The sequence below is a fragment of the Trichosurus vulpecula genome, chromosome 8, assembly GCF_011100635.1.
Source record: "Trichosurus vulpecula isolate mTriVul1 chromosome 8, mTriVul1.pri, whole genome shotgun sequence".
Classification (NCBI taxonomy): domain Eukaryota; kingdom Metazoa; phylum Chordata; class Mammalia; order Diprotodontia; family Phalangeridae; genus Trichosurus; species Trichosurus vulpecula.
Window position 1 is genome coordinate 54,783,971 of NC_050580.1, and position 26,484 is coordinate 54,810,454.

Consider the following 26,484-nt stretch of genomic DNA (forward strand, 5'->3'; position numbering starts at 1 on the left):
CTTCCCCCTCCATCATAAGGCCTTTCCAGATTCTCCCACTACAGATGACCTTCTTTGGATTCCTTGGCACCTACCTGGCATGGAAAAGACTCAAAAGCTAAGTCAGCAGGATATAGGCTCTGCAAGGTGTTACTACACTGGAAAGGCTTTGCATACAGGCTCCCCCAATAGACTGCTGACCAACGACCAGAGTAAATTCTGAGAAGTTCAGCCATGACAGGCCTGCTCATAAGGTCTTTTGGCCATAGTACTTAGGAAATATCAATACCAATGAAACAACAGATTTTTGGAAGTACTAAAGTGTATCTCCATCTATGTACACACCTTATTGCCCCCACTAGAGAACAAACTTTTGGAAGGCAGGAACAATATCATACTTATCTGTGGATCTCTTTCAAAACCAAGCATGTCAGCAATGCTTAATAAATGTTTAACAAAAAATGAATGAATGAACAATGTGTTGTCCTCCATGAACCGATATTTTTCTTCATTGAGTGGTATGTATTTAGTACAATAGTCAGTTACTTTGATGAATGATCAATAATAATGCACAGAGTTTCAAAAGCACAGCTTACATTTCTGTAAGTATTTTGTGGAAGGTGTTGCTTGCAACTTTGGAAATAATTTAGAAGAATAAAATATCATGCTTATAAGAGGTAAAACAGTCTAAAATCTGTATTGTTATATTGCTTCCAATTAGGATTGTCAGAGACAAATATTTAATAACTCCTTTGAGCCTTCTGTTGACTCTGAATTCAGCTCTTTTGTCTCCTACTGCTCTGACATTCAAAGTGCTAATTACTTTCTCTCTCAGTGAAAGCACATTGACCTCCTCTTTAATCAGTGTTATGACTCTGGAGGATTCTTATTATTTGGCAATTAAGTGTTTTCCCCTTATGGCTCTGGTCTTTGATAGAGTTATTTTTTTCACATGAATTAGCTGAACAAGAAAAACCAACCCAGTCCAGTTAAGAAAGCAATGAGGAGTACATCTGCACAGGAGAAGTCAGGCTGATTTTTTTTTAACAGATTTATCTTTCTTTCTTTCCTCAAGAGATTTCTAATTGAATGAATGGGTCTAAGTTGATGGGCTGAAGGAATCATACAGGCATTCAGAATAACTCTTTGTTCCAAGGAAGCAAGATGATAAATGATCCCTAAAGGGGAACGTCTCTAGCTACATTGCTGGGGAGATGGAAGTTTTCTGTTTCTAGGGCAATACTGTCAATTCCTCTCTTTAGCATGTTTCTCAAAGCAATTGTGAAAATGTAAAACAAAGCAAAGAATGAGGAGTAGTGACAAAAGAAATGAGTTCCACTTTCTATAATTTGATGCTTCTGGGACATGTCTGCAAAAAAACCTTCTTTAGTAGAATGGAAGCACTTTGAGGACAGGGACTAGTCATTAAATTTTTTTGTATACACAGCAGAGTGCCTAGCACGCAGTAGGCACTCCTCCTAGATTCTCCATTTAAGGAGGGCACTCAAGTGAGCTATCATCATTTCCCAGCCCTCCTTTATGCTTCCCCTCACTCTTCTGCACTCATCGAATCCCATAATCCTGCAAGATCACCTCAACCCTGAAATTCACCCCTCTTCAGTACCCCATTCACCTAGGGCTCCTCATTCTGACTGGAAAGGGTAAAGGGTAGATGATAGAGAGCATCTCCCAGGTCCTCCTTTTAAGGAAGGTGGACAAGGCAGCCATCTTTCAATTTCCCCCCAACTGCATTCCTCTAGACTTCATCATGCCCTGCACCAGATACCTTCCCACCCTATACCGCCCCCCGCCCCCACCTTTCACTTTGTTGTCTTCCCCACTAGACTGTGAGCTCCCTGAAGGCAGGGACTGCCTTTTGCCATTTTTTTATATTCCCACCACTTAGCACAAAGTCTGGTACACAGTAGTCACTTAATAAATGTTTACTGATTGCCTAAATGTTTGTTGAATTGAACTAAAGGCAAAGTGAAGGTAGAGAATTGTTAAGGGTTACAGAACTATAGATCTCAGAAATCCTTGTCTCTGTGCTATGTATCTTTTCTACTTTAAAGACATGCTTTTATGTACCTTCATAACCTGTCGCTTTTACCCCAAAATATTTTGGGAAGAATAGAAAAATGCTTCATTCTGCATAGTGCTACCCCTACATTTTCCCTGCTTTCAAATCTCTTCTGGCAGAGACAAGAGCCTCTGGAAAGCTGCCCTGGCTGTCAGGGCCATGTGAAATTGCTCCTGACTGCTGGAGGTTACAGTGGCAGTGCTCCTAGGTCTCCATGACCAAACTGTGAAAATATAATCATCTCTATTGGATTTCTGATGAAGTATCATATATAAATCTGACATAGGCGAGAACCCACAATTGTTAAAGGAAAAGTGTCAGGTTTTCCTTCCCCCACAGAAATCCTTTAGGAAAATAACTTAATTTCCCAGCTTGAGGCAGAGGGGTTCACATGAGAGAAGAGAAGGAAGAAGTATTAAGAAATGAAGATGACGGTGAATGTGAACTTTTTTGCATGAGCCTGGGTGTAAGAGAGGGAGGGGTGAGAATGGAGAGTAAATGCTAGAAATATGGGCCTAGCCTCACACTTGTCAGCAGCAATATGCTCACCTCAATGCCTCCCATAGCAGAGTGAAAAAAATCAGGAAAAACAGGAGAAATTATGTGATTGCATATAGTTGGCACCTTAAGAACTAGGACTGTTTCCATATGTGGTACATGGTCAAAACACATCCAAGGGGAGCCAGAACAAGATTCAATCCATCACCAACTGCCTGTTTAACAATTCAAACTGGAAGTCCTGGAGACATCTCAAACTCAGTTTGTCTAAGACAGAGCTCCTTATCTTTTCCCCCAAAACGACCCTTCTTCCAAATTTCCCTATTTTAATGAAGGCATTACCATTCTTCCAGTCTCCTGGGTTGATAACCTTTGTGTTATCCCTCCCTTGCCTCTCCATCACCCCAATCACTTGCCAAATCTCACTGCTTCTCTTTCCACATTGCTTCTTACATCCCACCCCAATTCTTTGCTCCCACAGACACATCCTTAGTCCAGGCCCTCTCTATCTCTGACCTCAACTGTTAAAGCATCCTCCTAAGGGGTCTCTCTGCCTCATGTTTCTCTCCACTCAGTCCATCCTCTTTCCATACCGTGTCAAAGTGATCTTCCTTAAGTAAGGATGTAGCCATGTGACTCCCTACTGAACATACTCCAATTAGCTCCAGAATAAAATATAAACCCCTCTGTTTAGCTTTTAAAGCTTAACCACCTGGCCCCAACCTACATTTCCAGCTTTCTTAGACGTCATTCTCCTTCCTTCACTCTGCGGTCCAGCCTAGCTGACCATGTCGCTGTTCATCTTCCACCCCCATCCCTCTGCACTGGCCAGCCGCCATGCCTGGAATGCACCCCCTGCTCACCCCAGCTTCACTGAAGTCATCTCTTCTTTGAAGATGCACTTCAAGAACCACTTTCTACATAAACCCTTCCCAATTCTCCCAAGTGCCAAGCGCCCTCCCTCCTTAACTACCTTGTATTTATTCTGTACCTATTTACAGATGTTATATATATGTTCTGCACCTGATTATAGATGTACGCCTCTGGAAGGAAAGCCCTCGGAGAGCAGAGAGTGTGGTGTTTTTTGCAACCATGTCCCCACTGCCTAGCACAAGTGCCTGCCACAAGCAGGTACTTAATAAATACTTATGAACTGACTGATTGATGAAGGTGCTCGGGGTAACATGATAATCATTTAAGTAACCAGGTTCATCAGAAAGACTTGCCTGTTCAAACTCCTCCATGTCTACTTCTCCATCTCCATTTAAATCAAACATCTTGAAGGCAATTTCAAAATTTCTTTGAGGAGCTGTGGGCAAAGAAATACAATTAGAAAGCAATGCTAACAAATCAACTGACTTACTTCAAAAAATTAAGCAAAAGGAACAGACCTAAGGACTGAATGGACATTTATCAAGATTCCCAAGCACTATTCTCATCTTCTATCCACAGAGCTGCCTTTCAGTAATAGTTCACTGACAGCCTGAGCTGAATTTGTACTTTGGCTAAGCAAAGATGTCATTTGGAAAGCCTGGTTCCTCATTGCTTTCTTTCCTAATACCTTCAGCCTCCCATCCAATTTTAGGCGACGTGGTACAGCAAAAGAAGGGATGAACTTGATGTCAGGAGATGTGGGAGCTCAATCTGGGCTTGGATACTTACTTGCTCTACTGACTATGGTCAAACCATGCTAGTTCTCTGGGCCTCAGTTTTCTCATCCATAAAATGAGAGTGAGTATGATGATTCCTGCACTACCTGAAAGGGCTGTTTGGAGGAACCTTTTGTAAATTTTCAATCACATATGTAAGTGTGAATTATTATTCATTAATATCCTTTTAGTTTCATGATACTTATGCTATTTCTTGGATTCCTAAAGACAGTATTGAGCTGGACAAGAGATACAGTAACAGCTGGTGGGGGGCATATCACCAGAAAGAAAAATGCTGAAAATCCAAGCCTCAGTTTTATACAAGAGCACACAAGACAGTCATGTTTGTACATTGTTCATTTTAGGCTTCTTCCATACAATCTGAGCTCCTATTGGCTTCCTTTTTGGCATGTTACTAAGTTATCACCTTAGACTAACTTAACTAACATTAACATGGCTGCATGAATAAATCTCTCTCTGAAGGATCTCCATCTTCGCTATGCTGGCTAAGGGAGTTTCAGAGTGAAAATTAAGCTAAAGTTTAGAAATTAAAATGAAACGTGATAACTGATAATCCAATGCAATTTATCTCCACATAGGGAACATTTAAATATTGCAAAGCTTCCCCAGTGCTTTTAGTATTTGCCCTCATCATATCTAACTTCCAAAGACAAGAAAAAAGATAGTCACCTTTCCTATACCCAGTCTCTTCTACATGACCAAAATGAGAATTTGCTCTGTTTTTCATGTGAGAGATTTCCTGAATACTAGAATTCTTTGCTGCCTGATGTTTCCAATAATCACCATTTCCTTTGTTCTTTCGAAACATTTATGATATCTTTTGAACCATGATGCAGGTTAAGTTTCATAAAATTAAACTACAAGACTCTTAAGAGAAATACTATTCTAGTTAAAATTTCAGTTTTCTGAAAATTTTTAAAGAATTCTACATATTTTTATTTGTAAACAAATCATATGACCTGTAGTGGGGGGGGGAGAAGTGGGGGAGATCCTGCCACTATTGAACATATTCAAACTCTCTGCTTCTCCTTATCTTGAGAATCTTAAGGATTCCATAAGGACAGTATTTCATTGGTTCAGATTCCATTTCCAGGTAACTTGCTAGCTGTTGGTTTGCCCTACCTCTCTTCTTCCCTCCCCTGGATCATTAGACAGCAATTCCTTAGGGCTGCAATGGGAAAATAATCAATCAACCAAAAGATATTTATTACATGCCTAATATGTTCTAGGCCCCGGTGATATAAAGACAAAAAGAAGCCAGTCCTTCCACCTAAGGAGTGTAAAGCTCTACATGGTCTATTACGGGAGACGTGTGTACGTTTATACAAAATAAATACAAGGCAGTTATATGGAAGATAGCTAAAGAGGAAGGACACTAACACTTTGGGGGATAAGAAAAGAGTTTGTGTTTGAATTACATCTTGAAAGAAATAAGATTTATAGGTGTTTTCTGGTCTATCAATCATTTAAAATGGTGAGTATTGTAAATGAGTTCACTGTTTGTATATGGGATGATTTACCAGAAAGGAAGCACATTCTTGTTAGAATATTTTGCCATCTGAAAACATCAGGTGGATCAAATCAACAACTGTTTACAATACTTACTTACTGATGTGCAAGATTCTTTTTTTTTAAAAAAATTAATTTATTTTTAGTTTTCAACATTCACTTCCATAAGCTTTTGAGTTTTAAATTTTCTCCTCCTCCCTCCCCTCCCCCCTCCCCAAGATAGTGTGCAATCCGGTATAGGCTCTACTTATACATTCATATTAAACATATTTTCACATTAATCATCTTGTAAAGAAGAATTAGAACCAATGGGAGGAACCATGAGAAAGAAGAAACAAAACAACAACAAAAAAGAGAGCAAATAGTCTGTTTTGATCTGCATTCAGACTCCACAATTCTTTCTCTGGATGTGAACAGCATTTTCCATTGTGAGTCTTTTGGAGTTGTCTTAGATCCTTGCATTGCTGAGAAGAGCCAAGTCTATGAAAGTTAGTCATCGCACAATGTGGTTGTTACTATGTACAATGTTCTCCTGGTTCTGCTCACTTCACTCAGCATCAGTTCACAGAAGTCTCTGCAGGTTTTTCTGAAGTCCTCCCGCTCATCATTTCTTAGAGCATAATAGTATTCCATTATGTTCATACACTACACCTTCAGCCATTCCCCAACTGATGGGAAACCCCTCAATTTCCAACTGTCGGCCACCAGAAAAAGAGCTCCCATAAATATTTTTTGTACCTGTGGGCCCTTTCCCCATCTTTATGATCTCTTTAGGGTATGGATCTAGAAGTGGTATTGCTGGGTCAAAGGATATGCACAATTTTATAGCCCTTTGGGCATAGTTCCAAATTGCTCTCCGAAAGGGTTGGATTAACGTGCAAGGTTCTACAGGCTACAGAGAGGGCCCATGGCCTGCTGCATTTTGTGCACAGGAGCCTGTGAACTTCTTAAAGATAAGGACTGTGTCATTCTTCATCTTTTTCTCTCTGGGGCCTTATGCATGGTGGGCGCTTAATAAATGTGGGACTGAATTGCTAAACAAACTATATAGGCAATGTCTGCCATAACAATTCAGAAAAGAGAAATTATTTTGTGTTGGGGTGGTCAGGGAAGGAAGGCTTTACAGAAAAAGAGAAATTTGGCCTAGGTTTTAAGAGATGGAGAGAACATTAAGAAAAAAAACCCAACAAACTCAACATTGTTAAGAACCTATGATTTATGGGACGGCTAGGTGGTGCAGTGGATAGAGCAGTAGAACTAGAATCAGGAGGACCAGAGTTCAAATCCAGGCTTAGACACTTACTAGCTATATGACCCTGGGTAAGTCACTTAACCCCACTGTACCCCTCCCCCAAACCCTATGATTTACGGGGCTAATTAAACCGTTCTTCTCCCCTCAGTCCTATCTAGCCCTCTCCTACAAAGAAGACCAATAAACAAGCATTTATTAAGCACATACTATGTACCAGGCACTAGGGACACAAAGACAAAAGTAAAATAGCCCCTCCCTCGAGAAACTTATATTCTATTGAAGGGGAAACACAAGAAGATATGAAACATATACAAAGAAAATACAAAGTAATTTTGTGAGGAGATGAGGCCCTAGGAGTGGGAGGATCAGAAAAGCTCTTATTTTGGGCATGCCCTTTGAATTGAGCATTCAAGGAAGTTTGCGATTCTAAGTGATGAAGGTGAGCACTTAGTGCACTGCAAGAGGGCTGTGCAAAGGTATGGTGATGGGAGATGACATGTTGTGTATAACGAATAGCAAGAAGACCAGTCAAGCTGAAAGTGAGGATGGTCGACGGGGACTGAGATGAGATGAGCCCAGAAAAGGTGGGCCAGGTTCAGGTTGGGAAAGGCTTTAAATGCCACAGGAGTCTGCATGGTCTCTGAGGTAACAGGATCTATTGGAGTGTCTTGAGCAGGTGAGTGACAAGGTCAGGGATATCATTTTTCTGACTATGTGGAAGATGTACAGGAGAGGGAGAGTATGGGACAGGGAGACCAAGTGAGAGGCCACTGCAATAGTTCAGGAGCCTGAACTAAATACAAAGCTTTACAAACACCATTCTCAGTATCTGGAATAGACATGGGATCCTCCTTTACCCCTCTCCACGCCCTGCAAAATTTCCTCTGCTCCCCCCAACCCCAACTATATAATCTCTCCCTCCTCAAACCCCTTTACCATTTTGTTTGGCCCTCTTCTTCTACTCAGCTTTTAAATTTTAAGTTGTATTACAATATTACATGAATCATGGAAGCTGAAGGAAGACAGAGTAAAAAGAAGGGTGAGCCTATCAAAGACAAACAGTGCCAAGAACAATGGTAGTGGAGAAAAGGCAATGTGACGCTCGGCAAATAAGAGAGATGGGATGGACGACAGATTCTGGGGGGTTTAGGAGGGTGGGTGAGAAAATGGAGGTAATGGTTGTAGACCACCTATTTCATAAGTCTCAGCCTAAAAGGAAGGTAACACGGTTCAGTGAAAATACTACTCCGCTGGGAATCAAAAGACCTGGGCTCTGGTCCTGACCTCCCCATTAACTGTGTTAGCCTGGGCAGGCACAACATCTCTTTGGGCCTTCCAGATCTAAAATTCTAAAAAAAAAAGTCAATCAAATTAGAAATGACCTATGATGTGTTAGATACTCTGCAAGGTGCTGGTCATATAAAATCAAAAGCAAGACAGGTCCTGCCCTCAAGGAGTTTATACTCTATTGGGGGAATATGTGATCATGGAGAAGTACATATAAGATACATGAAAAATACATAATAAGTTTTTTGTGTGTATGGAGGGAAGAACAAGGAGGTCCAGAGGATGGAGGCAGGGAAGGAGAGCATTTAGGCATGGGGGAGCAGCCTGTACAAAGGAGGGAGAAGAGAGAAGAAATAGGGTCATGCCTGGAGCTCAGAAAATGGGAAAGCTGTGCCTGATGGCTATCTTCTCAGTAAAGCAGGAAATGAGATTATCTGCTGAGAGGAAAAGGACAAGAGAACTAAGAACAAGGTGAGAAGGAGAGCTGAGTAATAGAAATTGTGGGGAATAAGCAAAGAAATCGATGAGGCATAAAGAAAAGCAGGGCCAAACAGCAAGGAGGGAGGGCCAGAGAAAAATCAGGATGCAAACATTTCTGAGATGTTGGCATGGTTTCACAACTAAATAACAAATTCCCTCCAACAGAGGGAACTGCTGTATAGTCTCTGCTTAAAATTTCAGCTCCACCAAACTTTTTATTATTCACCGAGGCAACTCAGTTAAAACTTTCCCTTCTATTGGCAGTGCCAGATTTATTTCACCAACAAGAGTAGTCTCTATGCTGTCTGATGAGACTCACCGGTCTGCTTCTTTGATCATACCCTTGCCCATATGATCAGTTGGTGTTTCCTTCTGAGGGGCTGGACACTGCTTTTCATTCAAGCATCATGTGCTGATGGCTCTCGGGGCTGAACTCTCAAACTCTGGTCTCACAAGTAAAACTGCTACAGCAGTAGTGTTACAAACTGTCACATAGCCCCGGCAGCCTGAACTGGAGGAGTTTCCCTGGGGAATAAACAGCCAGTTCTCCCTACCTATTCAATTTTCATCTGATAAGCCTGTCAGCAAAGCATTCTAAAAAAACCAGGCTGGCTTCAAGTGTAATGACACGCTGTCTGGGAATACAGTGACAGGCAATACTCCTGGAATTTTCCTTTCCCTCCTTAAATGGATGCTTAAAAACCATTTGCCAAATACAGTTCTCAAAAGCTCAAGGTGTACTTAGAGACAGATAAACCTACTTGTCTGGGTATTCACACACAACCTACGTTCAAGGGAATAAAAATCTATTAGTATAGGACAGAGGGAGCATTCCTGTGATGGAGCTTCCTTTCCTCCATTCACAAGCTCACCGCTGACGATTACAAAAATATTACTACATAATGGCGGCCCAGACTACATTGGGGATGGTTACTAGAGACTACAACTGTAACTGGGACAGCGGTAGATGCTTGCTAAGTAGAATACATCATTCTTTCTAATTACAAAATGGTTTTGTAATGTTTTGGTTTTACTCAGTTTAAGAATCACTAGCAAATCAAGGAGCTTATTGATATCAATAACTAATAGAGGCATTCAAGCTCATAGTATACAAAGCAAAAATTAACATACTATGTAAGAAGAAAACTTTATTAGATAATTTCCATTAAATCAAGGCATATCTTCAGATATACCATTTCACAACTACTGGGGGCTCAGACTCAGGTCTCTTATGTGACTCCTAAAATGTTTCTGGAAGCTAGTTAGGGCTGTTCTGTCCTAACTTTCTTCAAAGGCTGTGTGTGTGAGAGAGGAGCATCCTTGCAAAAACTGGGCTGTAGCAGAATCTAGTATTTAGAGCTCCTAAATCTGAATCTTGACTGTGCTACTTCTACTATCTGTGGTGCCTTGGGCGAGTCACTTCACTTCTCTGGGCCTCAGTTTCCTAATCTGTCAAATTAGGAGGTTGGAGCAGATCATGTCTGAGGTCCTTTCTGGCTCTAAATTATGTAATTCCATAATGTTGTCATTTCAATACTCACAATGCCAGAACTCTAGCTATCTCAGAAATTTGATGGCTGTTTTATGAATTATTTTTTAACGGAAACTAATTAAACCCAGGAGCACTAGTCGATCTTTGGCAGCAATACATAGGCCACAACCTCCCTTCATCCTAAACCTTTTCCTTTCCCATTCTTTCCATCTTACCAGCTCTTACTGAAACCTGGCTCCTCCTTCATGACACAGTCTCTCGTCTCACCCTTTGCATTACTGGCTGAACTTCCATTCATTCAGCTCAGCTCACTGGTCAAGGCAGAGGAGCTGGGATATTATTTGCTCCCCACTGCCACTCCCTGGCTCCCTCCTTCCTCCATCATTCAGTAACCTCTCTACCTTTGAGGTTCGTGATATTCAAGTCTACCACCCAATCAAAACCCTGGTAGCTGTTGTCTACAGACCCCCAGGTCACTCCCTTTCCTTCTTCCTGAATTTGCTATATGACTCACAATTTTTCTATCCTTCATACTCCTGCCTTCATACTAGGTAGGGGACTTCGACATACAAACTGTCCCTCAAACATTCTAACCACTCAGTTCCTCAACCTCCTCACTTCCCACGAACTTCTACTCCATCCCACTTCAGCTACACACAAAGATGGTGCTATCTTCAATCATGCCATAATCCACAAATGTACCACTGGCATGTTCAAGAATTCCAAAATCCCCTTATTCAACCACAATCTATTGATGTTTCACCTACTCCTATGCCTTTCCTTCCTCTTTGTCTATACTATGACTTACAATCCTTAACACCACCCCCCCCCTTCTCTCCCAGGCCATCTCCCCTGTACTAGCCACTCCCTCCTCTTCCCCACTCTCGAGCCCTTGTTAAACCAATTCAACTCTACACTGCACTCTCTTGAATCCCTGGCCCCCTTATCATTCTGCTTATTATGCCCTGCCAAGCCTTAGCCCTGGATCATTCCCACAATTTGCTATCTCAACCCTACACATGTGCTGCTGAATGAAGGTGAAGAAAATTATGCAACCATTCTTGACTGCATCCACTACAAATTTATGTTACAACTTCAAGTTGGCCCTCGCTGCTGCAAGCAATCTGACTATACCTCCCTTATCAACTTATTATTCCATTCTCCATAGTAGCTCTTCTAAATCTTTTCATCCTTCCTCAAATCTCTCATAGTTGCCTCTCCTCCCATCCTTTCAGCTGAGAACCCTGCCTCATATTTTAAGGAAGGAATTGAAGTCCTTTGCCATGAGCTCCCTCTTTCCTTGCCTCCCCCCCATCTCCAAGTACTCATATGCCTTTTGCCACTATTTCTTCCTTTACCTGTTTCACATGATGAAGTGGCCTTAACTCCATGCAATCTATCTTCTGACCTTATCATTTCACTAAAACTTCTCTCCAATGATCTCTTAGTTGCCAATTCCAATGACCTATTCTCAATCCTCGCTCTCCTTGACCTCTCTGTGCAGCCTTTGACACTTCTGACCACTCTCTCCTCCTTGATACTCTCTCTTCTCCAGGTTTTGATGACACCCTTCTCTCCTGCATCTCCTCCTAGCTCTCTGGCCACTTCTCAGTCTCCTTTGCTGGATCCTCATCCACCACATCCTCTAACCACTGGTGACCCTCAGGGTTCTATTCTAGGTCCTCTTCTCTTCTCCCTCTATACTACTTCACTTGGTGATCTCATCAGCTCCCATGGATGTAGTTCCTGTCTCTATGCCGATGATTCTCAAATCTACTTTTCCTGCCCCAACCTCTCTGCTATCCCCTAATCTTGCATCTCCAACTGCCTTTCCGATATCTTGAACTGGATGTCCCATAGACATCTTAAACTCAATGTCTCCAAAACAGAACTTTTTATCTTTCCCCTTAAACCTTCCCTTCCTTCTACCTACCCTATTACTATGAATGGCAACACCATTCTCCAAGTCCCTAAGGCTCATAATCCAGGAGTCATTCTGGATTCCTTACTCTCTCTTAAACCACGCCGCCCTCCCCCCCTCCATTTCCAGGCTGTTGCCGAGGCCTGTCGATTTCAACATCTCTTGAATCCGCTCCCTTCTCACCTCTGACACTGCTCCCACCCTGGTGCAGGCCCTCATCACCTCATGCTTGGAGGCCTACCTGGCTTGAGTCTCCCTACTCTGCTCACCCTCTATTCAGCCTCTAAAGTGATTTTTTTATAGTGCAGGTCTGTCCTGTCACCCTGCCTCCAACTCCCCAACCACACAATAAACTCCAGTGGCTTCCTATCACTTCCAGAGAAAACAAAAAAAATCCTCCATCTGGCATTCAAAGCTTTTCAAAACTAGGCCCTTTCCTATCTTCCCAATCTTTTTTCTCCTTCCTCCCTGCCATGTGCTCTTCAATCCAGTGACACTGGCCTCCTGGCTGTTCCATGAACAAAACACACCATCTCCTCGCTCCGGGAGTTTTCTCTGGCTGTCTCCCATACCTGGAATGCTCTCCCTCCTTTGAATAGTGAGCTCCCTGGCTTCCTTTAAGTATCAACTAAAATTGTCTCTTTTATAGGAAGCCTTTCTTTCCTAACCCCATTGAATTCCAATGCCTTCCCTGTGTTAATTATTTCCTAATTATCCTGTATATAGCTTGTCTGTATATATTTGTTTGCATTTTTCTCCCTTGTTAGATTGTGAGCTCCTTGAGGGCAGGGACTGTTTTTGCCTTATTTTGTATCCCTAGCACATACTAAGCACTTAATAAATGTTTATTCTTTGTTATTCTTTACTCTATATTCATTCTTTCTCTGTGTATTTTCTCTACCACCCAAAGGAAATATTAGTTGCCCATTTCCTGGTGTAGAAAGAAACTATGAGGGAGAACGAGGTACGAGAACATAAAACATAGACACAGATGAGAGCTTTGTTTTTTAGCTGAAATTTTAAATAGCCTAGCAATCTCTGAGAGGCTGTTACCCAAATACCTCTACGCATGAGAGGTTCAATGCCAAATGCAATGGCAGCCAGTTTCACTGTTCACACAGCACAGTGTTAGACTTGGGGTCAGCAGAGGTTTGGGAAGGGGAAAAGGAAGGGACAAGCATTTATTAAGCACCTGCTATATGCCAGGCACATGCTAAGTGCTTTACAACTACTATCTCATTTCATCCTCAAAACGACTCTATGAGGTAGGTGCTATTATAATCTTCATTTTGTGGCTGAAGAAACTGAGGCAGAAGAGTGAAGTGACTTGCCTGGAGCCAGAGTTAGTCAGTGTGTGAGGCCTGATCTGAACTTAGTCCTCCTGACTTCACAACTGTGCTAGCTGGGTTCCTCAAAGCTCAGGTTCTAATCCCACTTCTGAGGTTCCTCCATTGTATAACGGGGATGGTATGTGTGATCACCTGCCTCACGAGGCTGTGGAGGTGCTCAAAGCAACTGATAAACTGACTGATGATTCTATTTGGAAACAATGGTGCCGCACAAATGAAAGATTTCCTACGCCTTACTATGATGGACACACAAAACATTCGCATGTGACTAGGCAGGTTCCCTTTCTATTCAATTCAACACTGATTATGTTCCAGACACTGTGCTAAGAATTAGAAATAAAAACAAAGAACTCCAAAGACCATGCTCTCAAAGAGCTGAGCTTCTATTGGCTTTGTTCACTGACTAAACCAAAGTCAGATTTCATCTTGGTAACCATTAGTCTAGGTGTTGCACGTGAATCTATCCATTTCAGTTGTTAAAGTCATATTAGACTCTTCAGCATTTTCTAGCATCAACACAATAAGTAAAATTCATCCCTACCTCTAATAAAAATCATGCAAAATGTTTAAAAAATACTTAGTACAATATAAAGTCAGCAGGCACTGGTGTGCCTTTTTATAGAGCTATGTAACATTCTATTTCAATATTTTGTATCATTACTAGCTGTGTGACCCTGGGCACTTAACCCTGGGTGCCTTGTTCCCACCCCAAATAAGGGGAGCAGCTAGGTGGTGCAGTGGATAGAGCACTGGCCCTGGAGTCAGGAGGACCTGAGTTCAAATCCAGCCTCAGACACTTGACACTTACTAGCTGTGTCCGTACTGTGTAAGCAGCAAAACAGGCTGCCATTGCATTTGATAATAGTAGCACCTACTTCCCAGGGCTGTTGTGAGGATCAAATGAGAAAATATTTGTACTGAGCATGTCACTTAATCCAGACTGTCTTGCTGAAATACACACACACACACACACACACACACACACGTGTGTATATGTATATGTTTATGTGTATGTTTATATATGTGTATATACATATGTGTGTATACATATAAACATATACACATATATATACACACACATGTGCACACACATAAAGAGAAAGAGAATCCATTTAGTGGTAGGACAGAAAATAACACTATACTCATGAATGGCTCATCTATAATGTACATGCACAGCTAGGTATGTGCAATGATTTAGTTTCCCCCCACAAGACAGGAACCCGAGTTAAGATTTGCTCTGGCCTTTCACTTTCTTGGCCTGAAGTGTCTGAGTTGGCAATAATATCTACAATTAATTCTTGCCCATGTAATGTCACTGAATATGAGGAAGTTTGTGGCACTATTTTTGTCTCTGGAAAAAGTTTATACTTGAAATTTAAGACTCAGAATGACAAGTGGAAAAATCAATAGAGATTGTTAGAGAGGTTGGAAGGCTCCTCTGACTGTAAATAAGGTAAAAATCAAGACAATCTTTTTTTGTGTAGCTGTACCATTTTTGTATAGCTTGTTCCACACACCAAATTCAAGATTTGCATACAATGTAATATAAAAAGAATATGAGTGTATATTTCAATGTCTATATATGTTATATATACAGAAATAAAAAAGTATTAGTTTTTTACCACTAGGCAATTCGATATGCTCAAAATCGTTAATATACCACTTTTTGTGGTAGCAAAGAAATGGAAACAAAATAGATACTCACTGATTAGTGGAATGGCTAAACAAAATGGAGTATTAAACATAACTGTGCTGCAAGAAATGAAGAATATGAATACAGAAAAACAGAGGAAGATCTACATGAACTAATGCAAAGCAAAGTAAGCAGAACCACAAAATAATATGTGACTGATAATATAAATGAAAAGAACAACAAAACCATAGAAATTAAATACTGTGAAATTATAACAACCACAATTGGCCCTAAAGAAGAGATCTGAGAAGACATCTCTCTCCTCTATCCACTTCTCTGAAGAGGTTGGGGATGATGGGTATAGAATACTGTGTAGAACAGGGGCTAGCAAACTGTAGTCCACAGGCTAACACTGGCCCTCTGCCTGTTTCTGTATGGTCGAAGAGCTAAGAATTTTAAAATACATTTCAAAGTACATTTTAATTGATATTTTCTGTTTCTTACATCATCATAACTATTCTTATTATCATTCTTCCTCCCCCTCCCAGAGGTCCATCCCATATGACAAATAGTATTTTTTTACAGAGAGATAAAAATGAGCACAACTGATAAATTCACTGAAAAAAAGTCCCAAACCATGTACAATGTGTAACACCTGTGGACCTCTCACCTCCATAAAGGGGAGGACTAGGGTATCTTCTCATATGTATTTATTCAAGTCCCACTTGTTTGTTATAATTTTGTTACATTTACTTGTGATTTTTTTGGTGTGTTGTTCTTTTCATTTATCACTGTTGTTGTTACTGTGTGTACTGTTTTCTTGGCTCTGCTTACTTTACTCTGCATCAGTTCACAGTGATCTTCCTAGGTTTCTCTGTATTCATCACACATCATTTCTTATAATACAGTAATATTCTATTCCATTCATGTATTACAATTTGTTAGCTATTACCCAATTGATGAACATCTATTCTGTTCCCAATTCTTAGCTATCACAAAAGTACTAGTATAAACATTTTGGAGTATTTGGGGACTTTCTTCTAATTGATGGCTTCCTTAGAGTAAGCCTAGAAATGGAGCCTCTTATGCAAAAGGCATGGACTTTTTAGTCACTTTATTTGGATAATTCCAAATTGCTTTCCAAAATGGTTACACTATTTCACAACTCCACCAATAATGTATTAGTGTGCTTGTCATTCTACAACTTCTCTAACATTGACTGTTACCATTTTTTTTGTCATTTTTGCCAGATGAAGCCTCAGGGTTGCTTTGATTCGCATTTCTTTTACTCTTAGTGATTTAGAGCATTCTTTCACAAGGTTGTGAATACTTTGCAGTTCTTTAGAGAACTGTTTGTGCATGTTCTTTGACCATTTATCTACTGGGTAATGGCCAAAGTTTAATATTTATTAATTGTTTATATATCTTGGATACCAAACTCTTAACAGAGAAATGTGACAGATTTTTTTCCCATTCAATCATTTCCCTTGTTATCCTAGATGAGTTAATTTTATCTGTATCTTTAAGTGCATTTTTGGGTAAAATGTATTTTAAAATATAAAAACCATTCTTAGGTTTATAGACCATGCAAAACCATGTGGTGGGCTGGATTTAGCCTGCAGACTGAAGTTTGCTAGTATCACTTTTTCAATACATTTATTAGTCATCCTAAACTTTGGCAAGGGAAAGGAATACATTGGTAATTAATAGCTGAAATTTCCTAAGTACTCACAAGGCTAAATTATATATGGAATAGAAACTGGACCTAGGATTTCAATAGTTCAATACTCTTTCAATGTCAGACTCTTCTCCAGAACCTATAGTCTTAGAGATTTGCTAAGAGGGCTAAGAACTTAAATGACTTCTCCAAAGTCACACACAGTGTGTGTATATAAGAAGTTGGACTTCAACTGAGATCTTCCTGGCTTTGGTCCAGCTATCTTCCACTATGCCATGATACCCCTCTTAAATCACATATATTCTCCTGTTTCTCTTATTTTTCTGAAACTGAATGGAAGTGGCCATTACTGTCTTCAAGTTTTACTTTTTACTAAATTACTCACTTAAGTATAAGTTGCTTACTATGCATTAAATGAGGTACTTTCAAAAGCTGCATTAAAGTGAAATAGTAATTTACTCTATGGTATTCTAGGAGGCCAAAAGAATTAATGCAATTGTTTTTTTGGGTGTGCCTAACATAGCTCCAAATTGTAGGTTAAAAACAAAATAATCTCATTCACAGACACGGGGGTGGGGACAGTAAACTGAAATAATACATTATTTCATTGTTGGAATTTCAGTCATCTTTTCTTTTTAAAAATTAAACTACAGGTGCCAGTGGATTGGATCTGTGGACTCTTATGCTGTCAACAGAGTATCTATAACCAGAAGATTGATCTTACAACTCTGAAAAAGGAAGTATTAATTTTATAAAGGCACACAAGGAAAGAAGAATAAACCTTACACCACAGATTATGACTATATAGGAGAGTAAGGTTGGAATGTTAGGTTGGAACCAGGTTATGAATTATTTCAAATGCTAAAGAGTGGAGTTTGTATTTGATCCTAGAGATAACAGGAAGCTCCTAAAGCTTATTGAATAGTATTTGACTTTTGCTTTAGGAAAATGCTTTGGAAGCTACATGGAAAATGGCTTAAAATGGGAAGAGACTTAAGCCAGGGAGACCAATTAAAAGTTGGTGTAATAATCTAGGTGAGAGGCAGTGAGGATTTGAACAAGGTTGATAGCCATGTGAATGGAAAGAAGAGGACAGCTCCAAGTGACATTTAAGAGGTAGAACTGACTGTATATGGACAGGTAGGTGGCACAGTAGATAGAGCTCTGGGCCTGGAGTCTAGAAGACTCATCTTCCTGAGTTCAAATTGGCCTCGGACATTTACTAGTTTGTGACCCTAAGCACATTGCTTAACCCTGTTTGCTTCAGTTTCCTCATTGGTAAAATGAGCTGGAGAAGGGAATGGCTAACCACTCCAGTATCTCTGCCAAGAAAAACCCAAACGGGGTCATGAAGAGTCAGACATGACTGAAATGACTGAACAGCAACAAAAGAACTGATTAGATTTGACAACTTATTGGATATTATTGTTAGGGAAAATGAAGAATCAAAGATAACTCTCAAGATTATAAATCTAAGCGAATAGAAGAATAGTGGTGACCTTGAGACAAACAAAAAAGTTGGGGAGAGGAGTGGGTCTGTGGAAGAGGCAATGGGTTAACCACCCTTTGTGATCCTCTGACCCTTTGGTATGGGGCCAGAGTCTAAAAAAGCCTCCACTGCAGGTGTTGCTAGGTTCCTTGGAGTCAAATCCAATTCAAATGAATTTTGATGGGGTTGCACTAGCCTATAAAGTTGCCCAAAAGTACAACGGCTGGACCCTTGGTGTCTTGCTGGCTCATGAACAGACATACAGTAGCCCTGAAGGTCCTAAATTTCCTGAAAGGAACAAGCTTTTGAGATTCCATTTAGCTATCCACACTGGGAGTACTTATTGGAAGAACAAGGCTGAATTGTTTCTCCCCAAAATTTCAGTTTCAATGTTCCTGAAGATGAAGAAAACAAATGTAGCAAAATAAACTGAAGAATACAACAGAAATAGGGAAACAATGGAAACGCAACACTGGAAATTTTACATTAGCACACGCTAGATTCTGGTTGGCTACTAGCATGTAAAAGTAGCAGCAGCTTGGACATAATACAGAAAATTTCTTTCATCTTTAAACTCAAGATTATGGAACAACTAAAACATAAAGAGCTTTTTCTGGTCCTTTTCTAGTCCTAATACTAATTATTCATGCATTATGGTATAGCAAGATGTTCTAAATACATTAGTTGTTTAAAAAACTAAGTTTTACATTTTGAATAAAAGATTATGCTATGCCTCTAAATCCAATAAGACCAGTTCAAAAGAACTTTTTTTTTTTTTTAAATCTCCTTTCTTCTACTTGCAACACTAGGAACCACAGGATTTTCTTGAAAATTTATTTTGGCTTTAATTCTAAGACATGTACCTAACCACAAAAGATACTAATATTTCTAGATTACAGTGCATAATAATTATCTTTAAGCTATACTTCACAGAACTTAGAAAAAGACAATAACGTAGAAATCTTCTTGTCCAATTCTCATCGTGCAGATGAGGAAACTGAGGCCAAGAGAGGCAAAATGACTTGCCTAAGGTCATGTAACTAGTTGTTGATAGAGTTGGAGATAGAATCTAGGTATTCTGACTCCTACTCCAGAGTTGTTTTTACGAAAGGACACTCCCTTGCATGCACAGTCACTACTTGAACTTCATACAGATGTCAGAAAAACAAAGTCCTCCATTTAAACTGCTTGTTTTTATTGAATGAAAAGTATTTATTAAGCACTTACTACATACTAAGCACTGTACAAAGTCCTAGGGACGCAAATACAAAAACAAGACTGTTATTTCCCTCAGGAAGCTTACATTCTAACAGGAAAGGACAGTTTTTTTTAGGGCTGCTTCAAGTTTTTCACATTGCATATGAGACTATTATCAAGAGTCCAAATGTGGTAGCTCCCGTCACTGATGGAGAAAAGAGTTCATGCAAATAAGGACTATCTTGCTTTTGTATTTGTATCCCCAGAACTTGGTAAAATGCTTGGCATATATTAATTACTTAACAAATCTTTTTGTCCGTCCGCCCATCCATCCATCCATCTCATCCACTTTTCATTTTTGTTGTCCTTCCAGTTTCATTCTTCAATATTCTCAAGATTTATGGGTTGAGTCTCTCATCAAGCTTTATATAAACCTGTTTCTCTTTCTTCCACTTCTCACTGTTTTATAAGGTACTACTGCTCATGATCTTTCACAATTTTCCTCAAAGGTTTGATTGACATTGTATGCTAAACTAGTACTGCCTTTAGCATCCAAGATCTTCCACTTATCAGGGAGGGCCAATGTTTGGTGGCCTCGGTGCTTTGGAGACTCTTTTGGCTTCCTTGTTGTACCAAACGATTTATAATGGTTAAACTTCTGTAGGAAATTACAGTAATCTGTGCAAATATCTGTTCCTTTATTTCTTGTTTGATTTTATTTATATTTCTTCAATAGGCCATGGTAGAGCTATTTTGTTTGCATGCTATTTTACTTCCAGTTTTGGTGGAAGAAAGTTACATGGGAAAAATCATTGCAGGTCTGGAGCAGAAGTACAAGGATGGTGAAGAGTATTTGGAGCATTTTGGAATTGTGAAAGGAACTTGAGCTTGAAGTTGGGAAGGGGAGGACTTTAAGAGAAGCTGGAGAAACAGAAGGGGCTTGAGCATGAGGAGAAGGATCTGAGAGGGAAGAAGAGAGACTCAAACAGAATTTGAAGAGGAGGACAAAGAAGTTGGTAACAATTTCTGGTTTTCAAAGAGAATGTCATCCCTCAGAAAGTGGAAGAACTAATGAAGTCAACCTCTATTCTGGATGTGATTCTCACCAAACCAGAACCAGTTGCTTGGGTGAAAATAAATGATGTAGAAAATATCCATTCCTTACAATGTGTGATAGAGAAAAGTTGTACACAGTGTGTCATTTGCCCCAGATATTAGAAGAGCAGACTTCAAAATGCTTATGGAAAGGACAGGGAGGATTTCTACCAAAAAGATTAAAATTCTTAAGAACAAGAAAAACCATTCTGATGATAAGAAAAAAGGAAAATTTTCTGAAAAGATCAATGTGGATACAGAGGAACATCAAACAAATTAGAATTTTAAAAGATGTGCAGAAGGTAACAGGATAAATATCTATAAGATAGTATCAGGAGTGTGAAAGTTCAGAATGAGAGGAAAGCTAACCACAACAAATAGTGATGTCTTTTAAACTGTGTTGGGAAAAAAGAATAAGGAGGCAAGGAAGAGATAGAAGGGCTGTGCAGTGGTGGGGGTGATGGTGGCGGCAGTGGGGAGAACAGACCAATGATAATAGATGGTAGAGACAAGGCAGAGCTGCTCAACCTTTATTTTGCTTCTGTTTTTTCTGTCAAGAACCATGACCTTTGGATCTGAAAGGACAGAACAAAAATGGCTAGTAGGGAACTGATACTCAATATAAGGAAGGAGATAATGAGGGTACCTAGTTGCCCTTAATTTAATCCAATTCAACAAGCATTTCTAAAGCATCTACTTAATGTATCAGGTAGTGCCAGGTGCTGAGGGTACAAAGACAACATATCAAGATAGTCCCAGTTCTCCAAGACCTAACATTATGGAGCAATATGCAACCAGATATATGTAACCAGTATAAAATGCAGTATACAAGAAAAGAAATATGAAGTCATGCCACTGGGAGTTTAGATGAAAGCTCATAATTGGTGGGGATCAGGAAAGTAGGGAGCACCTGAACTGAGCCTCAGATAAAGAAAGAGATTTTAAAGGGTAGAAGTGAGAGGGAGTACATTTGAGACATGGAGGATAGCATGTCCTTCCATGGAGGGAGAAGGAATGGGGAATGGTTAAGGACAGTTTAGCCAAAATACATGCATATGTGCATGGAGAGTGATGTGAAGTTAGTGCATGGAGAGTGATGTGAAATTAGCTTACAATGACAGGTTCAAGTCAGATTACAAAGGGATTTCCAACAGAGGAGGTTTATATTTTACTTTAATGGCAAAAGGGAACTACTGAAGCAAGTAAGTAAACTGGGTAGGTTAGAAATATCAATTTAGTAGCTTTGTGGAGCATGAATTAGAGAGGGGAGTAGCTGGAGGCAGAGAGACGAGTTAGAAGCTACTTTCCTTGACTAGTCCAGTTGGACAGACTACATCCCTGAGTACTAAAAGAACTGGCCAATGTGAGTAATGAGCTACTCAGTGATCTCTGAAAGATTATAGAGGGTGAGATTGGTACCACAGGACAGGAGCAGGGCAAATGGCCCAATTTTGAACAAAGACAGAAGAATCAAGTACGCAAACATAAGTCAGTGTGTTAGACTTTACACGGCTGGATCTAGAAGGCATCATTAAAAGGATACTTAGTTAACATCAAGAAAAGGATTGATTATAAGAAGCCAACATGGCTTCATAAAGAACAAGTCATGCAAGATTAACCTTTTCTTTTTTAAAAAATGGAGGTCTTATACTGGTACATCAGAGGAATCCTACAGAAAGATCATTTACCTAGATTTTAGCAAAAGATTTGACGAAGTCTTCATAGTCTTCTTTTGAAAAAGATGAAGAGTTATGGTCTAAGCAACACAGCAGTTAACATGAATTAAGGACGGTAGGATAATCTTTGGGTCAGGACAGTCATTAATAGTTTAATTTAGACTTGGAAGGAAGTCTTTAGTGCAGTGCCCTGAGGACTGGTGTTTGGTCCTGAGCTGCATAACAGTTGTATCTACAATCTGAATAAAGGCAAAGATGGCATGTTAATCAAATTTTCAGGTGATACAAAAACAGCTAGAAGAGACAACACAGTGAATCCCAAAGTCAGGATCCAAAGAAAATTTGGAAAGGCCACAACTAAGCTAAAATGACTAAGATGAAATTTAACAAGGGGTAAATGCAAAGTCTTAAATCTGAATTCAATAAAAATCAACTTCCCAAGTACAGGACCACAGAATCACACAATCTTAGAATTAAAAGGGACTTGAGCAAGATGGCGGCTGGAAAGCAGGGACTTACGTGAGCTCCCCACCAGGTCCCTCCAAAAACCTAAAAAAAATGGCTCTGAACAAATTCTAGAACTGCAGAAGCCACAAAATAGCAGAGGGAAGCAGGGATCCAGCCCAGGACAGCCTGGATGGTCGCTGCATGAGGTCTATCGGGCACGGAGCAGAGGGGAGCGGAGCTCAGCGTGGGCGGCGGCAGGACCAACTAGACAGGGAGCCGGGTGGAACAGGCCCTAGCACCCTGAATCAGTGAGCTATGGCAGTTACCAGACTTCTTAACTCACAAACACCAAAGACAACAGAGAAGGTTAGTGGGAAAAGCTGCAGGGGACAGAGTTCGCAGTTTGGCCACTGCCCCAGGGCCAGCGGGGGTGGTGCAGCTACAGAACTACAGCTGCAGTTACTTCCGGCCCCAGGCCCACCTAGTGGGAGGAATTAAGTGACAGATCAGAGCAGGAGTGAAGAGCCTGCTGAAGATTTGCATCAGGTCCAGGTTGGTGGTTCTTGGGGAAGGAGGACTGCTGGTGTGGCAGAACTGGCTGTATAGAAAGAGCTCTGAAATCAACAGCGCAGCCCCTCAAGCTTGGAACAAAGTACTCTTTGCTCTACAAACAGTCATACCCTGACGAAAAACTCAAGGCTCAAGTAAGTTGGCTGGGAACATGGACAGGCAGCGAAAATGCACTCAGATTCAGTCTCAGACTTTGGAATCTTTCTTTGGTGACAAAGAAGACCAAAACATACAGCCTGAAGAAGTCAACAAAGTCAAAGAGCCTACATCAAAAGCCTCCAAGAAAAACATGAACTGGTCTCGGGCCATGGAAGAGCTCAAAAAGGAGTTGGAAAAGCAAGTTAGAGAAGTAGAGGAAAAATTGGGAAGAGAAATGAGAATGATGCAAGAAAACCATGAAAAACAAGTCAAAGACTTGCTAAAGGAGACCCAAAAAAACACTGAAAAAAATATTGAAGAAAACAACACTTTAAAAAATAGACTAACTCAAATGGCAAAAGAGCTCCAAAAAGCCAATGAGGAGAAGAATGTCTTGAAAGGCAGAATTAGCCAAATGGAAAAGGAGGTCCAAAACACCACTGAAGAAAATACTACCTTAAAAATTAGATTGGAGCAAGTGGAAGCTAGTGACTTGATAAGAAATCAAGATATTATCAAACAGAACCAAAGGAATGAAAAAATGGAAGACAATGTGAAATATCTCCTTGGAAAAACCACTGACTTGGAAAATAGATCCAGGAGAGATAATTTAAAAATTATTGGACTACCTGAAAGCCATGATCAAAAAAAGAGCCTAGATATCATCTTTCAAGAAATTATCAAGGAGAATTGTCCTGATATTCTAGAGCCAGAGGGTAAAATATAAATTGAAAGAATCCACAGATTGCCTCCTCAAAAAGATCCCAAAAAGAAAACTCCTAGGAACATTGTCGCCAAATTCCAGAGCTCCCAGGTCAAGGAGAAAATACTGCAAGCAGCCAGAAAGAAACAATTTGAGTATTGTGGAAAAACAATCAGGATAACACAGGATCTAGCAGCTTCCACATTAAGGGATCGAAGGGCTTGGAATACGATATTCCGGAGGTCAATGGAGCTAGGATTAAAACCAAGAATCACCTACACACCAAAACTGAGTATCATGCTCCAAGGCAAAATATGGACTTTCAATAAAATAGAGGACTTTCAAGCTTTCTCAGTGAAAAGACCACAGCTGAATAGAAAATCTGACTTTCAAACGCAAGAATCAAGAGAAGCATGAAAAGGTAATCAAGAAAAAGAACAAGAAAAAGAAATTGCAAGGGACTTACTAAAGTTGAACTGTTTTGTTTACATTCCTACATGGAAAGATGAAAGGAATATGCATATATATATGTGTATGCATATATATACATATGTGTGTATCTATGTATGTACATATGTAGGTGTATGTGTATGTATGTGTATATATATACAGACAGTGGGCACAGGGTGAGTTGAATATGAAGGGATTATATCTAAAAAAATAAAATCAATTTAAGGGATGAGAGGAATATATTGAGAGAGGGACAAAGGGAGAGATAGAATGGGGTAAATTACCTCGCATAAAAGTGGCAAGAAAAAGCGGTTCTCTAGGAAGGGAAGAGGGGGTAGGTGAGGAGGAATGAGTAAATCTTGCTCTCATTAGATTTGACCTGAGGAGGGAATACCATACACTCAATTGGGTATTTTACCCCACAGGAAAGAAGGAGGAAGAAGATAAAAAAGGGGGGATGATAGAAGGGAGGGCAGACAGGGGGAGGAGGTAATCAAAAACAAACACTTTTGAAAAGGGACAGGGTCAAGGGAGAAAATTCAATAAAGGGGGATAGGTTAGGAAGGAGCAAAACATAAGTTAATCTTTCACAACATGAGTATTGTGGAAGGGTTTTACATAATGATACGCATGTGGCCCATGTTGAATTGCTTGCCTTCTTAGAGAGGGTGGGTGGGGAGGGAAGAGGGGAGAGAATTGGGAACTCAAAGTTTTAAAAACAGATGTTCAAAAACAACAACAACAAAAAAGTTTTTGCATGCAACTAGGAAATAAGATACACAGGCAATGGGGCATAGAAATTTATCTTGCCCTACAAGAGAAGAAGGGAAAGGGGGATGGGAAGGGAGTGGGGTGACAGATGGGAGGGCTGACTGGGGAACGGGGCAACCAGAATATATGCCATCTTGGAGTGGGCGGGAGGACAGAAATAGGGAGAAAATTTGTAATTCAAACTCTTGTGAAAATCAATGCTGAAAACTAAATATATTAAATAAATTAAAAAAAATTAAAAAAGAAGGGACTTCAGAGGTCATCTAGCCTAACGTGGATCTAAATAAGAATCCCTTTTACAACGCAGCCAAAAAATGATAGGCAGTGTTGCCCAGTGGAAAGGGACTTGGAGGCAAAAGACCTGCATTCAAATCATGTCTCTGTTACCTAACACCTGTATGACTTTGGACAGGTTGCTTAACCTGTCTAGGTCCTAGTTCTTCCGAGAAAGGTGGATTAGATGGTCTTTAAGTCCCTTCCTTCTCCAAATCTATGATCCTAGAGTCATGTAGCATTTGTTTGAAGGCAAGGCAAAGAGGAGTCCAAAATTTGTGGAGAAGAAGATGTCACCTGTTGAGGTAACCCATCCCACTTCACCTATCCACTGCTCCTAGTTCTGTCCTCCAGGGCTAAATGGAACATTAATCCATCTTCTCTACGACATTTCTTCAAACACTCAAAGGGAGCTATCATGATCTTTTAAACACTTTTCTTCTCTAAACTAAACTCCACTCTCAGTTCCTTCAGCCAATCCTTATATGACCCATCACCATTTTGGTCTAAGTCCTGTGGACATTAACTAGATTATCAATTTTAATTCCTAAAATGGCACAGCTCAGAAGTGAACACACTACTCCACATATTTTGGCCAGAGGAGAGAAAGCTTAATTAAAACCTCCCTAACTGTGAAACTCTTTCCTTAAAGCACCCTAAGACTGCATTTGTTTTTTTTTCCTTCAATTTCCTTTTTTATTCTGAATTTGACAACCATTACTAAAACATGAACATTTCAATATACAAAGAAGAAAAGGAAAAAGATACTCATATATTAAAGTATGAACTTCTGCAACATACAGTTTCTTAAAGTACATTAAATTTAACATGATTATAACAAACTTCC

At 40.0% G+C, this 26,484-nt stretch overlaps 1 protein-coding gene across 2 annotated transcripts in view; it reads right to left on the reverse strand.

Annotated features, from left to right (window-relative positions):
* Positions 1 to 26,484, reverse strand: part of MICU1 (mitochondrial calcium uptake 1) — a 271,707-nt gene that overhangs the window by 119,054 nt on the left and 126,169 nt on the right. For both annotated transcript variants that reach the window (XM_036734251.1, XM_036734250.1), the window contains one exon: positions 3,784 to 3,866. In XM_036734251.1, the coding sequence (XP_036590146.1) occupies positions 3,784 to 3,866 (83 nt within the window). The remainder of the gene's footprint in view (positions 1 to 3,783; positions 3,867 to 26,484) is intronic.